At 42.4% G+C, this 15,103-nt stretch overlaps 1 protein-coding gene across 2 annotated transcripts in view; it reads right to left on the minus strand.

The window, feature by feature from the left end:
- The window catches only part of bicc1a (BicC family RNA binding protein 1a), a 68,190-nt gene that overhangs the window by 29,075 nt on the left and 24,012 nt on the right, over positions 1-15,103 (minus strand). For both annotated transcript variants that reach the window (XR_003833558.1, XM_029450309.1), the window contains exons 4-9: positions 12,641-12,720; positions 10,956-11,114; positions 9,536-9,589; positions 5,834-6,016; positions 3,445-3,696; positions 1,766-1,897 (exon numbers count right to left, since the gene is read on the minus strand). Coding sequence is in view for 1 of the 2 variants with exons in the window: in XM_029450309.1 (XP_029306169.1) it covers positions 1,766-1,897; positions 3,445-3,696; positions 5,834-6,016; positions 9,536-9,589; positions 10,956-11,114; positions 12,641-12,720 (860 nt within the window). In the remaining variant the exon portion in view is untranslated. The remainder of the gene's footprint in view (positions 1-1,765; positions 1,898-3,444; positions 3,697-5,833; positions 6,017-9,535; positions 9,590-10,955; positions 11,115-12,640; positions 12,721-15,103) is intronic.

Below are 15,103 nucleotides of genomic sequence, written 5' to 3' on the forward strand. Positions count from 1 at the left end.
GCAACATTTAAGAGAAAGCATTTCTTAATCAATTGCATTCCATACAATATCCCGCTCATTGACTTGTGTTGTAAAAGACATTCTATTGAGGTTAAAGCTAAACTATCTCAATTAATGTTCTCTTTACAGTTTAACTTAAAGTACTTTACTCTTAGTAGTTACATTTTTATTTTAACTGTTACTTCCAAATTTATTTTATCGTCTAAAAACGAAATAAAACACTCGGGTGAAATAAGGCTTCTACATTTTCCACTTCGGCAGAGACCCTGCCCTTTATAAAAAATAAAACAGAAATTAACATGATCACAAATCATGTCCTGGCTCTTTGCGTTTTGCCAGAGTTGAGAAATGGATTCCAATCATGATCAGTCTCTCCGATGCACGCACATGAACGTTCACACACACATGCACACACACACACACACACACACCGTCCTTTATGGCTTTGCCAAAGTGCCGGGAACACAGAGGCTACGGCACACATGTGGAAAGCCTTTTGGATTACTGCTGTCACCTCGTTAAAATGTTTAAGTGAAGGGTTCTTAAGAGGATCTGGGCTGGGTCAGTGTTTACCCTGGCACCGCCACATCAGTCCCCACAGGCCTGTCTGGTTTGGGCACTGAGCCCTGGCTCAGCAGGGACGTGGGCACCTCCAAGAGACAGCCTCGACCAAGTTGTGAAATACGATTAGGAATAGAATGTGTTGTACAAAAGTAGATGAGTAACATCAGAGGTAGTCTTTGCATATAACAAAGTTGCACAACAGTTGCTGCGAGAGTTCGTAAGACACAAAAAATCCCATTTAACGAGTGCATCTCCAATTCACCACCTAATGTACAGGAAAACATGCAAATCAAGCCAGTTATTTTGAAGTAGGAATATCTGAGGCATAGCAGAAGGATTGAGTGTTCCCATCCATTAAGGTGAAACATGCATGCCAGGCTGGGATTCCCCACTGTGGCAGATGTCCATTTGCCAAAACTCTTCTCAGTGTTGGTATGGCATGATTCCCCTTGGTATAAGGTTCCAGTTTTTCCTTTTAAATGTCCTCAAATAGCTATGAAAAGTGACATGGCGATCTATAATTTATTCCAATGTCATGCTGTGATATTTGACGTCGACTAAATCTCCAGTGGAACAGATGCCCGTTTGTTTCTGGGTCTTTTTTCCTTTCTCTCCCGGTCTGACTCTCTCTGCCAGCGTTTGAACAAGCAAGAGAGCGGCTACGTTAGAATATGTTTACTTTTAAACTTTAAGGTTTGTGTTTCAGCAGAGCTGATTGATTTTTAAAATGTTGCCTATTCTATGCCTTAATAATAATAATAAATAAGATATGATCATATTTACACAGATACAAATTCACACGTGGAAGCTGGCCAGTAAGTAATGTGTTGTGCCACTGAGCATCTCCACTGGAGCGGTTGTGTTAAGTGTCTTGCTCAAGGGCACATTAGGACTGTTTTTCACTTTCCATTCCCAACTTTATCCTGCCGGTCCAGGGATTGAACCGATGACCTTACAGTTGTGTGTTTTTGTGCTATATTTCTGTCTCTATAGTAAAAACAGACCCTACATGAAAAGTCAAGGGTTATTACAATCAGGGCACCATGAATGTGTGTACAAAATGTCATAGATATCTAAAAGTTGTTGAGATATTTCAGTCTGGATCAAAGTAATTGACCAACATCACCATCCCTACACCCATACACACCACTAGCATGGTGGCAACTCTCCGTGCTGTGTGAGTGTAAACCTGGTGTCATACCTTGCTGGGCTGTTTTGGCTTTGGCTTGATACTGATGAAGACATCCAGCTGCTCCATTAGTGCTGTGATACACTGGGGCTCCACCTCAATGTCCTCTTTAATGTCAAACATTAATACCAGAGGCAAGCAGCCCTGTGGAGCAAACACAACATTAAAGTACATCTGCAACATACTTTTGCTGTTTTAATGTCAGCTGCAGACTAATATCTTTCGGCGCCTCGCACTGTAACGTATATATTATATGCTATTTCTCATAACAGTAGTAACATTCCCTTTATACTATACCATTTGCAGACCTACATGTTAGGCATACCAATAAATACAAGAGTCACTTCTGGATTCATCCCACACAGAGTTTGGGAAATTCCGCCAAGAGCAATCTGTTTTGCATGATCACCACCACAAGCACCACAGACATCTATATTTTGCGCCGAGTGCTGGCCAGCGCTCCTATTGTGAGTGGGTGTAATTAGCAACAGAGTATAGAGGCCATGCTGGCTCTGACAGGGCCTGAGATTGAAGCTGTAATCTACAGTCTGGCTGGAAGAGGCCAAATCACAAAAACTGAGAGCAGGAGTCCTCTCGTCTATCCTCAGAGCTACTCCCCCTCCTCTTTTTATCCCTATGTCTCAACCTCATCTCCCATCCCCTGCTTTCTATGCTTCTCCTCTCCCAACTCTTCTCTCATAAATCAATTGTTTTTTAAAGCCTCACTCAGACAGACGGTGAGAGTCTCCCTCTTGTGTGTCCAGACCCAGAGAAAGTCATGTTTAGCCACTACAACAACTTTGGCATTGGCTGAATGTCTTTGGGGCCAAATGGGAGACCGCAGACAAAGAGAAGGCAGCTCTGGCAGAATTATTGCCCCACATTATGGATCTCCAAACAGAAAGCCAAAGCCGTTTACGGACATGATGTCTTATATGCACCAGCTCAGCAGATGCTTTTAGCCAATAGTAATTAAACAGCCATCCCTTTTACACATTTTTGAAACATACATCTGATTATAATTAGTAATTCAGATAAGGGTAGCCTCAGCGGTTAGCGGCAACGAGACAAGAATGACCACAGAGCATTTTTAACCAACAGAAATTTAAATGTGACGGGCTGCCTCAAGGTCCGAAAAACAGTAATGTGCTGACCTCTGAATTACAGACTGGTCTGAAATTTAAATCCACTAAAATCTACTGCACATGCAAGCCAAACCATTACCAATAACACTAAGAGGGATAATCTGTTTACAGCCAGAACTCAAGACAATCTGACGCAAATATGCGTGGCCATCTCACATGCAGGTATGTGGCTAAAAAATCACGCAGGCTAACCTTCCAGCTACAGATTGTTGTACAACTGGACGTTTCAGCAGCCGGAGCAGAGCCAAGTAAAAGTCTCCCAAGGCTATACAAAACCCTCAAAGGCAATCATGGTTTACTTCTTAAAACCCATCTCAAAACCCACGCATCATTCATAAATACCATGATGATGTTGGTGAAACAATGACATCCATTATAGCTACCACACGGCATGTGGAATCTGTATATGTAAAGAATCTATTGCCAATGCCATCCCTTAACCCCAGAAACAAATCTTTAAGTAATTATTTTCAACCAGCGGATGTCAATAAACAAAACACACACACACACACACACACACACACACACACACACACACACACACACCATGAGGTACTGTCGTGCAAGGCAGACCGATTCAATGGTGCCCTGAATGTAGACTGTGGATTTCTTCTGGGGGCTGTTGGGGTCAGGGAAGTGGATCTGGGCTCCCGTTCTCTGGGTGATGTGCTTGATGTTACTGCCATTGCGGCCCTTCATGAAGAGGTGGTGCTGGGGAGCGATGTCCAGGTGGGTGGTGACGGAGATGGCGCTTGCAAGGCTACCAGCCAAGTGCTCCAACAGCAGAGCTGTACCCCTCTGGGGAAGCAAGGATGAGAAAGTAATGTAACAGGTAATATGACAAGTTATGTCATGCATAACTATATAGCTGTAGAAAATACACAATATAAAGAATACACTATAATACTCAATAGTGTATGATATCATGTATAATACATGACGTGATTAGAAGTGACTGGGCGAGGGTCAAACACAACAGAGAGAAAAGCAGCAACTCCTCACATTTGAGAAGCTGTAACAAGCAAATGTTTGGCATTGGTGCTCGATATAAAATAAATTGTCTAATCAATTAATCAACTTATCTCTTTGGCAATAATGACAACATTCATTTTGTCTGAGCAGTGTACAGTATAATCGTGAGCGTGAATATAAAATAAAAGTTTGCCATCTCATTTTGGATGCATGCTAATTGTAGGCGAAGATGCCCCATGGGTGTAAAAATGAATTCTTCCAACAATAAAACAAAGAACATAATGAGCAATTAACTGACTTCTCACAAGAATATTAAACAGTCGAGACAAAACCATGTTAAACATCTGGAAAGATATTTCATTTTGAGCAATAGCCAGCCCACATAAACTAAATCAGTTAACGAGGAGAGCAGTGGAGCCATGTCGCACATTTCCCACAGAGAACACCAGTGTTTTCTATACAACCCATGGAAACTATTGAATTTTCCACTGCATCTGCCGTTGAACGCTCTCATTCCTCGCTCTCTGCTATGCCTCTGAAAGCCATTACTTGGCCCAGTAAAGTAAGTCATTTCCAGAGTGAAAAGGGAATTCACACACTGTGGCCAGCATAACACAACAATCCACAACGGTTTTGGCAATCCTCGAAGGTGCTCCAAGGGTCTCACACGACATGACATAGCAAACATATTCCTCTAATTCTCGAGCCTTAATCTGGCATGCTTCCCAATCCTTACTGACACTTCAGACCTACCACACACACACACACTCAGGGGCCGTGCTTCTGCATGTATACATACATGTGCACATATTACACAAGAACACAGTAAATGTGCACAAATGCACACTGGCATGCACATCTACATTAAAGTGCACATGCATACATGAATAAATAAATGCAGGGATGCATATATGCCAAATGCATTCACTGGCAATCAGAACTGAGCTCCGGATCCATACAAGAGGCTCTGCAGTGGAAAAGTGAGTTAGTAGGTATGACTTGGCACAACTTGATGAAAAGAATCCTTGGCAGGCTTAAACAAGCCACAACTAAGATGCCAGTTTAGGAAGTGCATCTGTGTATATACAATATATAAAATATACAGCATGTTTATGGATAAACAAGCCGCAGAGTGGAAACACAGTAAGAACTTCCAACATCTATAAAATGATTTAACTCAAGAGAGACTTGTAGTAGACAGTAGTGGGTCGGTGTCTCCCTCCTACCAGAGAGCTGAACCAGCAGCTGTCCAGTTCAAGCGACCAAACATCTCTCGACACTCTCTTGCCCCTGTGGTGCTGAAAGTAATGAGGCACTTAAAACGAGAAAAGTAAGGAACGCTGACAGTGTTGGTGGGCCTCGACATGGTGCAGCTCTGGAAACCTTCTCTTGGTCTGTGGCTCGCCATATAAACGGTTGGAGAAGAATGAGGGTATTAACTCAAATATTGTTACACTGAAATGAGTGACAGGAGTGCACAGGTCAGGGGTTCGGTTCGTTATTCAAGCAACTTTAACAGGACACCCGCTGGCTGTTGGGAGGGTTGAACCTATGACCTTTATGATTTTGTCTCCTCATAATTTCAGTCCTATTTAAAAAGGGAAAATCCAAATGAAAACAAAATTTATATTGTTGCAAACATTTAAAAGACAAAAGGTTTTCTCCTAAATAGAGATTAGAGCATTCATACTGAACTGATGACATGATCATGTGACCGAGTTGGTCAATAAGTACTGAAGTTGTGATCTTATATGGAATTTAATGTAGCGTTGAAACAATGAGTCCATTCACAGAACATTTATTGACAACAATTTTGACTTTTCAAGCAAACCAGCTTCTAAAATGTGAAGATTTGCTGCTTTTCTTTATTTTCTGTTTGTTACTTGAATGTCTTTGGGTTTTTAGCACTGATCATTCACTTAACTATCCAATATTCACGACCAAATTGCAAGAACCTTCTCACCTTGACGGCGTTGGTGTTATTCTGTGAGCCTCGAACCACGCCGGTGGCCCTATAGAGGCGAGTGGGGGGCTTGAAGGAGACTGTGAGGTTGTAGGTCTGCGAGATGTGCTGCACGGTGGGGGAGCTGGGGTCAGATTGCATGATGGCGGGAAGCTCGAAAGACAGCACAAGAGGAAGGAGTTCCTACGACATGGAGGGACGGACGGAGAGGGGGGAAAACAAAGTGAAATGAGAGAGAAAACACCACCACGCTGAAATACTGCAGTTATGATAGCTTATCATTACGCTGCCACTACTGCTGCCAGGAAATAGCAAACTAAAACATGTCATGTTAGACTGCTTTCTTTCACTGTTTTATCACATTGTGCTGTCATTCAGACTGATTGAGAAAACACAGTAAAAGAGTGATTTCCTTACAGAGAGTAAACTTATGTGAACTGACGCACAGACATAACAAGAGTTATTTTAGCAAAGGTGGCAAAACTTGGTATGTTAATCTGTCAGCTCAAATAAATCCAGAGAAATTAATGAAAACAAGGTCAGCAGGGCCAGCAGTAAGAGACACCCTTTGTTCCAGAATGCTACAGCTTTAAACATTATGGCTACAATCGTTTAACATGTCTGCAAAACATCAGCGGTCTATGGTCTGCTCATTCACATATATTAATTTCAAGTCATTGTATCAAACCACAGGAGCAACAAGAGACATCAGCTCTCGTCCTTTTGTATCACGGCAGCCATTCAAACTAAATACGTGCAGACAGGAAGGGCCTCGCTTCATGCATACACATACTTTATGCATGCATGGTGGAGAAATCACATAGGAACACACCCATAGACACACAAACTGAACATATATACACACACACACACACACACACACACACACACACACACACACACACACACACACAGAAGAGAATGAATACACACGCACATAATGTTATCCAAACACTGACTCTTGGGCAGAGCGCCACTATGGTTTTGGCTGCCAGTGAAGGGCAAGAAGCATGAATTGCTCTGACCAAAGAAATGCATCTCTGATCAGTCCCATATGCGCTTGGCCTTACATTTATATCCCGTTTCAGCACTCGCTCTCTGAGGGCTTGAGAAATGTAGGTCAGCACTGAGGGAAATGCAAGAGAGGACAGGCAGAGCAGCAGGAGTCAGGCGCTGAATGAAGAATGGACTGATTTTTATATGGTGGCGCTGAACTCAGCTTTTTTTTTCTCCCCAAAAAGTCTACCTGGCACATACGAGTTTCACATGTATTCAATCTGAAAGCGCTGTTAAAAAGCATCTGTTCTCCTGACATAAGGATGAGAGATGAAGAAAAATGAAAAGAATATCTTCGAGGTAAAGCAACTGGCCAGACCTTTCGTCACCTGCCCGTCAGCTCCACCTCTGAAAGCTCAGAGAAATCCCCCAAGAATCCATCACCTCAACAACCGACTTGTTACCGACTCAAACGCATCTCCACCCAAGAGGGCCTCAGAAATACAGTGGACCTTACAAGGCCACTGTAGTACGTCTGGATGTTAAAGGGACATTACATTCATCACTAATCAACCTCAGTGACCAGCCACTTGTGGTTTCAGGAGAGATGGGGGCGGATTTTGGTCTAAAGGCCACCCAGAACCAAACACACAGCACACTGTGTATTGTTATGCACTGGTAACCTCAACAGTAGGGGGTCAAGAAACTGGAATAGACCCTCCTGCATTTGCTTTGATAGACACAATACAACCTTAGAAAAACCCCCTCATTCCTCTTTTTAAAACAGATTTAAGAAGGAAGGGTTTGATATTTTGGGAAAGTTTTTAAATCTCTAGGCGAGAGTGAGATGAGAAGATCAATACCCTTCACGGAAACATGATGTCAATCTTCTCATCTTACTCTCTGCAAAAAAAGAAAATAAGTGTATTTCCCAAAATGTTGACGTATTATTTTCTCTGCACAAGGTATTATGTATTACCAGTCATGGAAGAAGTTAAGTTAAAGCAGCAACAGCAAAGTGTAGAAATACTCTTACAAGTCAAAGTCCTGCATTCAAAATCATTCTAGTAATAGTATCAGACATTAGTTGATTTATATTCTGCATTAATTATCTGAATCTGCAAAAAAAACTGTAACTAATGATGTCAAAGAAACGTAGTGGAGTAAAAGTATCAAGTAACAGACAATGGAAATACTCAACATTTTACTAGAGTAAATGTTCTTAGCCACAATCCACCACTGCCCATTACTGTGCATATATTGTAGTTGTGAAGAAATACAATTAATGGTTTGTAGTCAGTTGCCAGTACTGTTAAAGTGGACTTTGTGCAACAATTGGATGAATAGAAAATCGCTCCTACGTGCTTTTCCCTGCTGCATCTGAGGAAATTGCCTCAAAGTTAAGTGATGTCGCTCAAACATAATTAAAGCTTTGTGTGGAAGGACTGTCTAGTCCTGAGTATTGAGTGTTTGTGGAACAGCATTGAAGGCATTTGGGTATCATGAGATGAGGCGAGTATCAAGGTCTGGTTCAGAAGAAGCCAAGTTGACACAGAGGGAAACCGGTCTTTTGATCCACCCTGGTCATCCGCTGACTGTGTGTTTTGGAGGCCAGAACAATCTTTGCGGTTCTCTACAGCTTATATTATAAACCTCTTTGTACAACACTTCTCCAGTTAGGTTTGATTACCCTTTTTTTTTTTTTTGAAGTAGATGATCTGGGTTGCGGCTTGCTGCTTATGAAAACAGCCATCAATGGAGAGGTAAGGGTATGCGTACATGCAGACATTTGCCAATACACACTGCATAAATATCCAGCCTGACCTTCGTTCCCTCTCTCCCTCTTCATCTCCATCACACACACTTCACTCACTCATTTTCACAAGCCTTGTTAGTTTTGGTTAGTCTATAGTGGAGGAACGTGTGCACTGTAGCGTTCTGCTGCGGTGTTGAAATAAAGCAAAAGTTCAGGGATGTAACACTTCACACGAGCAAAGCGGTCCTCCGCCCACAGAGCTGAGGCTGGAGGCCGGGCTTCCAGTCAGGCTGAAACTGAAACTGGAGAAGAGGCTAGAAAATTGGCTGGAGATTGACCTGCCAGAGAAGCTGTTGCACAAGCTCGTATTGTACAATTGTTCTAGGGAAGTGGTCTTGGAATAGGCTATGAGGAAGCGCTGAAACTATGCATGAAGTGCACATTACCTACTGTAACCCTGCGAGAACTTTGTTGTCTTCAGAGAACTGATCTGACCTGTAATAATCTTGAGTCTGAGGTTTTGTTTATGGAGGAAGTAACTGTTTTGAGTGATGCACATAAAGCAAACTCCAACAGGATTTCAGACTACCACATGAGCTGGAGGGAGTTAGTCAGACTCACGATGGAGTGGTTTAATGCAAGAGCAGGAGACAGGCACTCTGAAGCCGCAGTCCAAAATGTACCAGGAGAACAGTGGACAAAAGCAGGTGGAACAGGAAATAGCGTGGGTGGAGTTGTAGACATAAACTGCAGCAGTTCACAAATGTGTTAATTACGGATGTTTTATCAGAAGTTTTCCTTTAATTAATCTGTCACGCTGCAGCCCTTCGTCACTGCTGCCTGGATTATAAATCAAAAGCAATCACTTTTTCCTGAATGAGAAGTCAATCCATTCAAAAATTTTGGGTTGAATATCCCTTTAAGACAAATGCTGCTGTGTTCCAACTTACCCTTATTTTTACTCGAGCTGCCTCCACCCCTCCTGGCTGCCCTGCGATGGACACCTGTTCACAATAAAAAGTCACATATGTAAATCAGTTAGCCAGGTCAAACACAAGCCAAGACAAATACAGCATACAGTTTCACTTCATTTCAAATGTAGAAGGAACATCTAGAACACACATAATGGAAACGGCAAAGGTTTAAAGGCTTCCTCTCAACTGAAACTTAATCCCTCTTTGTGACATATCTCACATAGTTAATGTTTTATATTCTTGAACCACATCATTACAGTTACCATGAATCTAACATTGTGAGTAGAAAAATGATTGAAGCAACAGTTGATTTGAACACGAATCACCAAGATGGGAGGCCAGATTAAGTTAAGACATTTCTAAAAAGTGATAAATAATCTTTTTAGGTGGAGCAAAGAAAAACCTGTTCTCGGGAGCCGTTCTTAAAAAAGAAATGGTTAAAGCAAACATAAAGCAGGTCAGTTTGGTTCATCTCTGGAATCACCGTTACGTGAACATGAAGTGTGCTCGAACAATATGCTGAATCCCACCAGCTCCAGTGAGAAGGAAAGGAAAGTAGCCACTTCATTGATTTTCACAGTTATCTATATTTGCTTAACAACACTGCACTTCCAAATGCTCTCCATCTGCTCTGTATCTTGAAGGCTCTGCTGCAGTCGGTAAGCTTTTGAAACCAGAAAACGAGAGACAGCTTAAGGGGTCTTAGACCTTAAAAGAAGTCTCTTGCTACTTATCAGCCCGGGCTTGCATCATCAGAGTAAGACTGGAGGGCTTGAAGAGGCTATGCAATACAGAATACTGACTGTTGGCAAAATCCACAGGGATGAGGTGGAAATGAGTGAAGTAGACCTTTAAAAACAAATGAACTTGTCACTGCACCGTAGAGCACCTGGCAAAGAGAGAAAGCTAATGACGTGCCTGGACGTGTGCTCTGCTGAAATCCTCATACTACACTTTAATGGTAATTACAGCAGGATCCTGCTGCTCTTCTATAGCAAGTCCAGCCAAAACACACCGGCTTCCTCTGTGTCGGCCAATCAAAACAGCCAGCTGGACGAACTCTCTGCAACCTGTCCAGCCCGAGACCCTGTCACAGTTAATGAATGGGCTGGAGGGATGCGTGCACAAATCAAAAAAACAAGTTACAACTTAAGCTACTACTGAAGGAAATCAATCATGGACAAGTGACGATAGTAAACACTCAAGGCAGCAGGATTCAATACACTTGCACTTAAAAACATCTATCGTGCAATGTTGTGGTTCAAGAGATTAAAGCAAACTCTTTGATCGGCCAGCAAAAAAGAAAAAGAAAAAAGAAGCTTACTCGCTCCATCCATCCATCTCTCATGGCTCAGTGAGACGGCTCGGTGTAAATCTATGTCGTAGCCCCACAAACCTGGTTGCTTTTCTCCGCCTGGTTGTTCCTGTTAGAGTCTGGGAAATGGATGTGGCACCCCGTCTCCTCCATCACCCTCTTGATGTTGTTGCCACCTTTGCCGATAACGTGGGAGTGCTCTGTGTGGGAGACGTCCATCTTCAGAGTTACCCTGTTACTCTAATGAGCAGAGAAGAGAGGGCTGCTGTGAAATGATGATTGATAACACTTGTAATAGCTCAGTGAGTGCAGCATGGTACTAAGAAAAAAAGGTGCATGGTATTACATGTGAATTTAAAAAAGGCACTTAATAACAAAGATACAAATGACAAAAAGTGATAATGTCTGACTAAACATTTACCTTTATAAAGTCAATTTAATGTGCTGCATTCAAGTTGCACTGTCAAAATGATTGCAGTCAATAGTGTCCCTGAGGCATGATGGTGTATCCTATATCACCACCGAGAGCTTCTCAATATATCACCGTCATATCTGTGACTGACATTTTAAAGTGTATAAACAAACAAGATCAAGATAAATAGCACTCTCTGGTTCCTGGAGAAGCATCGATCGGTCGGCCACCAATAGGGCTGAGATTTACGATTATTTTCATTCAAATTAACAGTTTGGTGTATAAATAGTCACAATACTCCATCCCTTTATCACAAAGCCCTAGTTTATGTCTTCAAATGTCTTGTTTAGTCAGTCCAAAACCCAAATATATTTAGTTTAATATGATATAAAACAGATAAAAGCAGAACATTTCCATATTTGAGGCAAAAAAACAGCATTTTCTAACATTTTTACCATGAAAAATTATTTTAACGATTTATCGTTTATCAAACTAGTTTGCAATTACTTTTGTCTATCGACTAATCGTTGCAGCTCTAGTCACCAGTCTAATATTATGCTTTATTTTATTTAGATGCACGCAGTACAGTATAGTAGATGGTGTACTTGTTAGATAAAGTGGGATATACTGTAATTCATTTTCAGTTGGATTTTATTTGTCCAGAAACCCTTTGTTCAGGAGCACTTATCGGCCAGGAAAATTGTGCATCTCCACTGGTTTCCTCTGATAATAAAAGAAAGACCAGAGTCCTCTTTACTCCATCTTAATAGTCCCAAGATCCAAAACGTCCATTTCCCCTCTTTTAAACACTTCCACATGCTGCAATCATTTTTGGAAAATAAGGCAATAAGCAACACGATACGCAGTACATTAAAAGAAATGAATCACATTAAATACCTATATCTGCCTTCTCGTGACAAAGACATATAAGACGCTATAAACTAACCAATCATGTGTTGCACTGTACTGCGTGGGCTGTTCAAAGTGTATGGATGATTGCCTGCCCCCAGGGGGTGCTACAGCGCAGTCCCCCAGGTACCTTATTTCTTGTGTTGCCATGGCAATGAAAGCCTGCACACACACACGACTCGGTTTGCGAGTATCTGGCGAGATTATTGCCAAGTTTGTACTACACTGCAGTGTGCAATCTGTCACTTGGACCAATGGGCGAGCTGAGGTGAAATACATTCGGTCCAACTGAACACCAGCGAAGGGCGAGAGAGAGGAGACGGGGAGAGAATCACACTCACACACACACACACACACACACACACACACACACACACACACACACACACACACACACACGCACAAAAAGTCCCATCTTCACTGCGATAAAAGAGGTTTACTGTACCTTCGTGTCGAGGACGGACATAATTCTGTCTTTGGCTTCCCTCACATTTTCTCTTTTCCCGCACACCTTGATGTGGGGATCTGCAGGGAATGACGAGGGAGAAAGAAGAGAGAAAGGGAGACATTAAACGTGGGAGAGAAAGAGCAAGTTTAATGTTCGCGCATGCTAATTATGGTCGAGTGTGTCATTGCTGATAAAAGGGAAGATATACAATGCGAGTGACAATTTAAATCCATTTAACCAAACATGACACAGCAGTGTGGGTGTGTCAACAAATTAGAGCGAGTCAGAGAAAAGCTCGGCAACAGTAATTGCTGCTTTGATAACTGCAGAGTCTCATTTAAGTCGGAAAGCAACCACGCCGTGCGGGGAGGGGGAGGGGTGCAGCTCTGTGGAATTATATTCAGGCAATCCACCAGTCAGTAAAGCCTACAGGAACACTACGAGCCGAAGACAATTGTTCCGCTGCAATTTATCCTCAATAGAAAACAGTCATGTGATGCATATAACCTAATTCCCTGAACTTCACTAGTTACAAATACACATTTTTCAGCGTCTTTCTCAGAGACTTCGTTGCATATGATTCAGCGTGTCCATGTGTGCTCTTCCCACCCTGCAACACACACTGTGACATCCTAAAATTCTTGTGTAAAGGTCCTAATAGCTTAAGTAAACTGCGCTGCCAGAGAACTCCTCAGCCTCTAAATACTTCAGTTAAAATAACCAAACACTGCATACCAAAACCATTCAGAGCTAATGCTTGTGACCGGTGCAGCGTTGGGTAAGCCTACATCTGGCTCTGCCCCACGCCGGACCCCTGGAGAACACAAATGTAAAAATGCATGAACACACACAAAATTCAAATGCACACACGCAATGTACTACACACACCATGGTCCGTCGTCCCTGCGTTAACTGTACAGAGCAGCAGGAAGTTGGCTAAGCCCCCTTCCAGGAATACCCCTCCCCATACACACACTTACAGCATCTCAGATCTAGAGTTTAGGCTTCAGACACGACTCACTGAAGCAGATTTACGCTTACAAAGTCGTTGGGATCTCGGCAAACACCACGGATGCACGTTTAGACTTTCAAAGTACAGTGTAGAAATGAGAACACCTTAAAAACAATGGTCCCAACATTTCTTTGTGATGAGATGGGACGTTTCAGATTTCCAGAATGTTTTATATGATGAATAACTCACAAAAGCCAAAGCAAGACGCTCTCAACGGAGCTACAAAATTCAAGGGGAGCACATGATCTCAGTCTCCTTTAAAGAGCAACAGAACAAATGATGGCTAGAATGAAATTCAGTTTTGAGGAGGTTCAGCTCTGGGGATGATCGAATGCAGCCGTGTCACAGGGTCAGGCAACCTCAGCACACACACACACACACACACACACACACACACACACACACACACACACACACACACACACTACAAGAGATGCTGGGTCTCATGGGAGAGTAACAACAGCTCTGAGAAGGTTTGAGCGGGACAAACTAAACAAAAACCAAGCTGCAGTCTGAGACAGGAAAACAATACAAAGAAAAAACAAAAAGGGAAAGAGCGGTTAAAGACCTATCACCGTCTCAGTGCTGGTTCCAGGAACATTTACCATCATACAGCTGTTGCTGTGAACAATAGAAATCTATCCACTTCCTCCTGTGGCACCCACTGTGACCATTAGAGGGAGTATGGCTCTTCCAGTGACTGACCTGCACTGCACATCTGGCAAACATTAGCCAGCCTAAACGAGTGTTGCAGTCGTGATGTAGAACACCCCCGCATTTCTTTTTTTTGCGTTTTAAACGGAGTGTGCTGTATGCTTTTTCGATGATTGATTGTGGAATAAAAAATGAACACCTTAAGTCTTAATTTGGCACACACAACAGCTGGAAAAGCAAACAAAAACAAGAGTAGACATGCAGCTGCAAAAAAAAAGTGAATGTTTTCAGTCACACAGATTTTACCCAGTTCCACTTAACAGAGAAGAAACCTTTTGACCCAGAGCTCCGTGCTGGCAAAGCTAAAGCATTTTTCCAGCTGAGGACTACATTCGAAAATACCACACAAATGAAGGGAATTAAGTCCATTTGGCTCGGCGTTTTTCATTCAAAACATCTGCGGAAATGTTGAGACGGACAAGTAGGAGAAGTATAAAGATATTTAATATATAACACATCTTAAAATCAAGAGTTTTAGGAATAAATGCATACTTCACAAACAAAGACCATCTCACAGTATTGACTATTCTGTCGCACAGTGATGAAGTTGCAGACCTGTCTCGAGTGTGAGTGATATGGCGCCTCGCTGTATTAAATGACCAACTGTGTGTTGATGATGGCTTGCCCCAGAGGCTAACAACTGGCCTTATCACACTTCTGCAGGTGGCAGGGACAGCTAGCTGCAGGTGATACATGCAATAGAGTGTGGCTTTGTATGGGGAGAGGGTACAAAC

Source organism: Cottoperca gobio, chromosome 15, assembly GCF_900634415.1.
Source record: "Cottoperca gobio chromosome 15, fCotGob3.1, whole genome shotgun sequence".
In the NCBI taxonomy this organism is placed as follows: domain Eukaryota; kingdom Metazoa; phylum Chordata; class Actinopteri; order Perciformes; family Bovichtidae; genus Cottoperca; species Cottoperca gobio.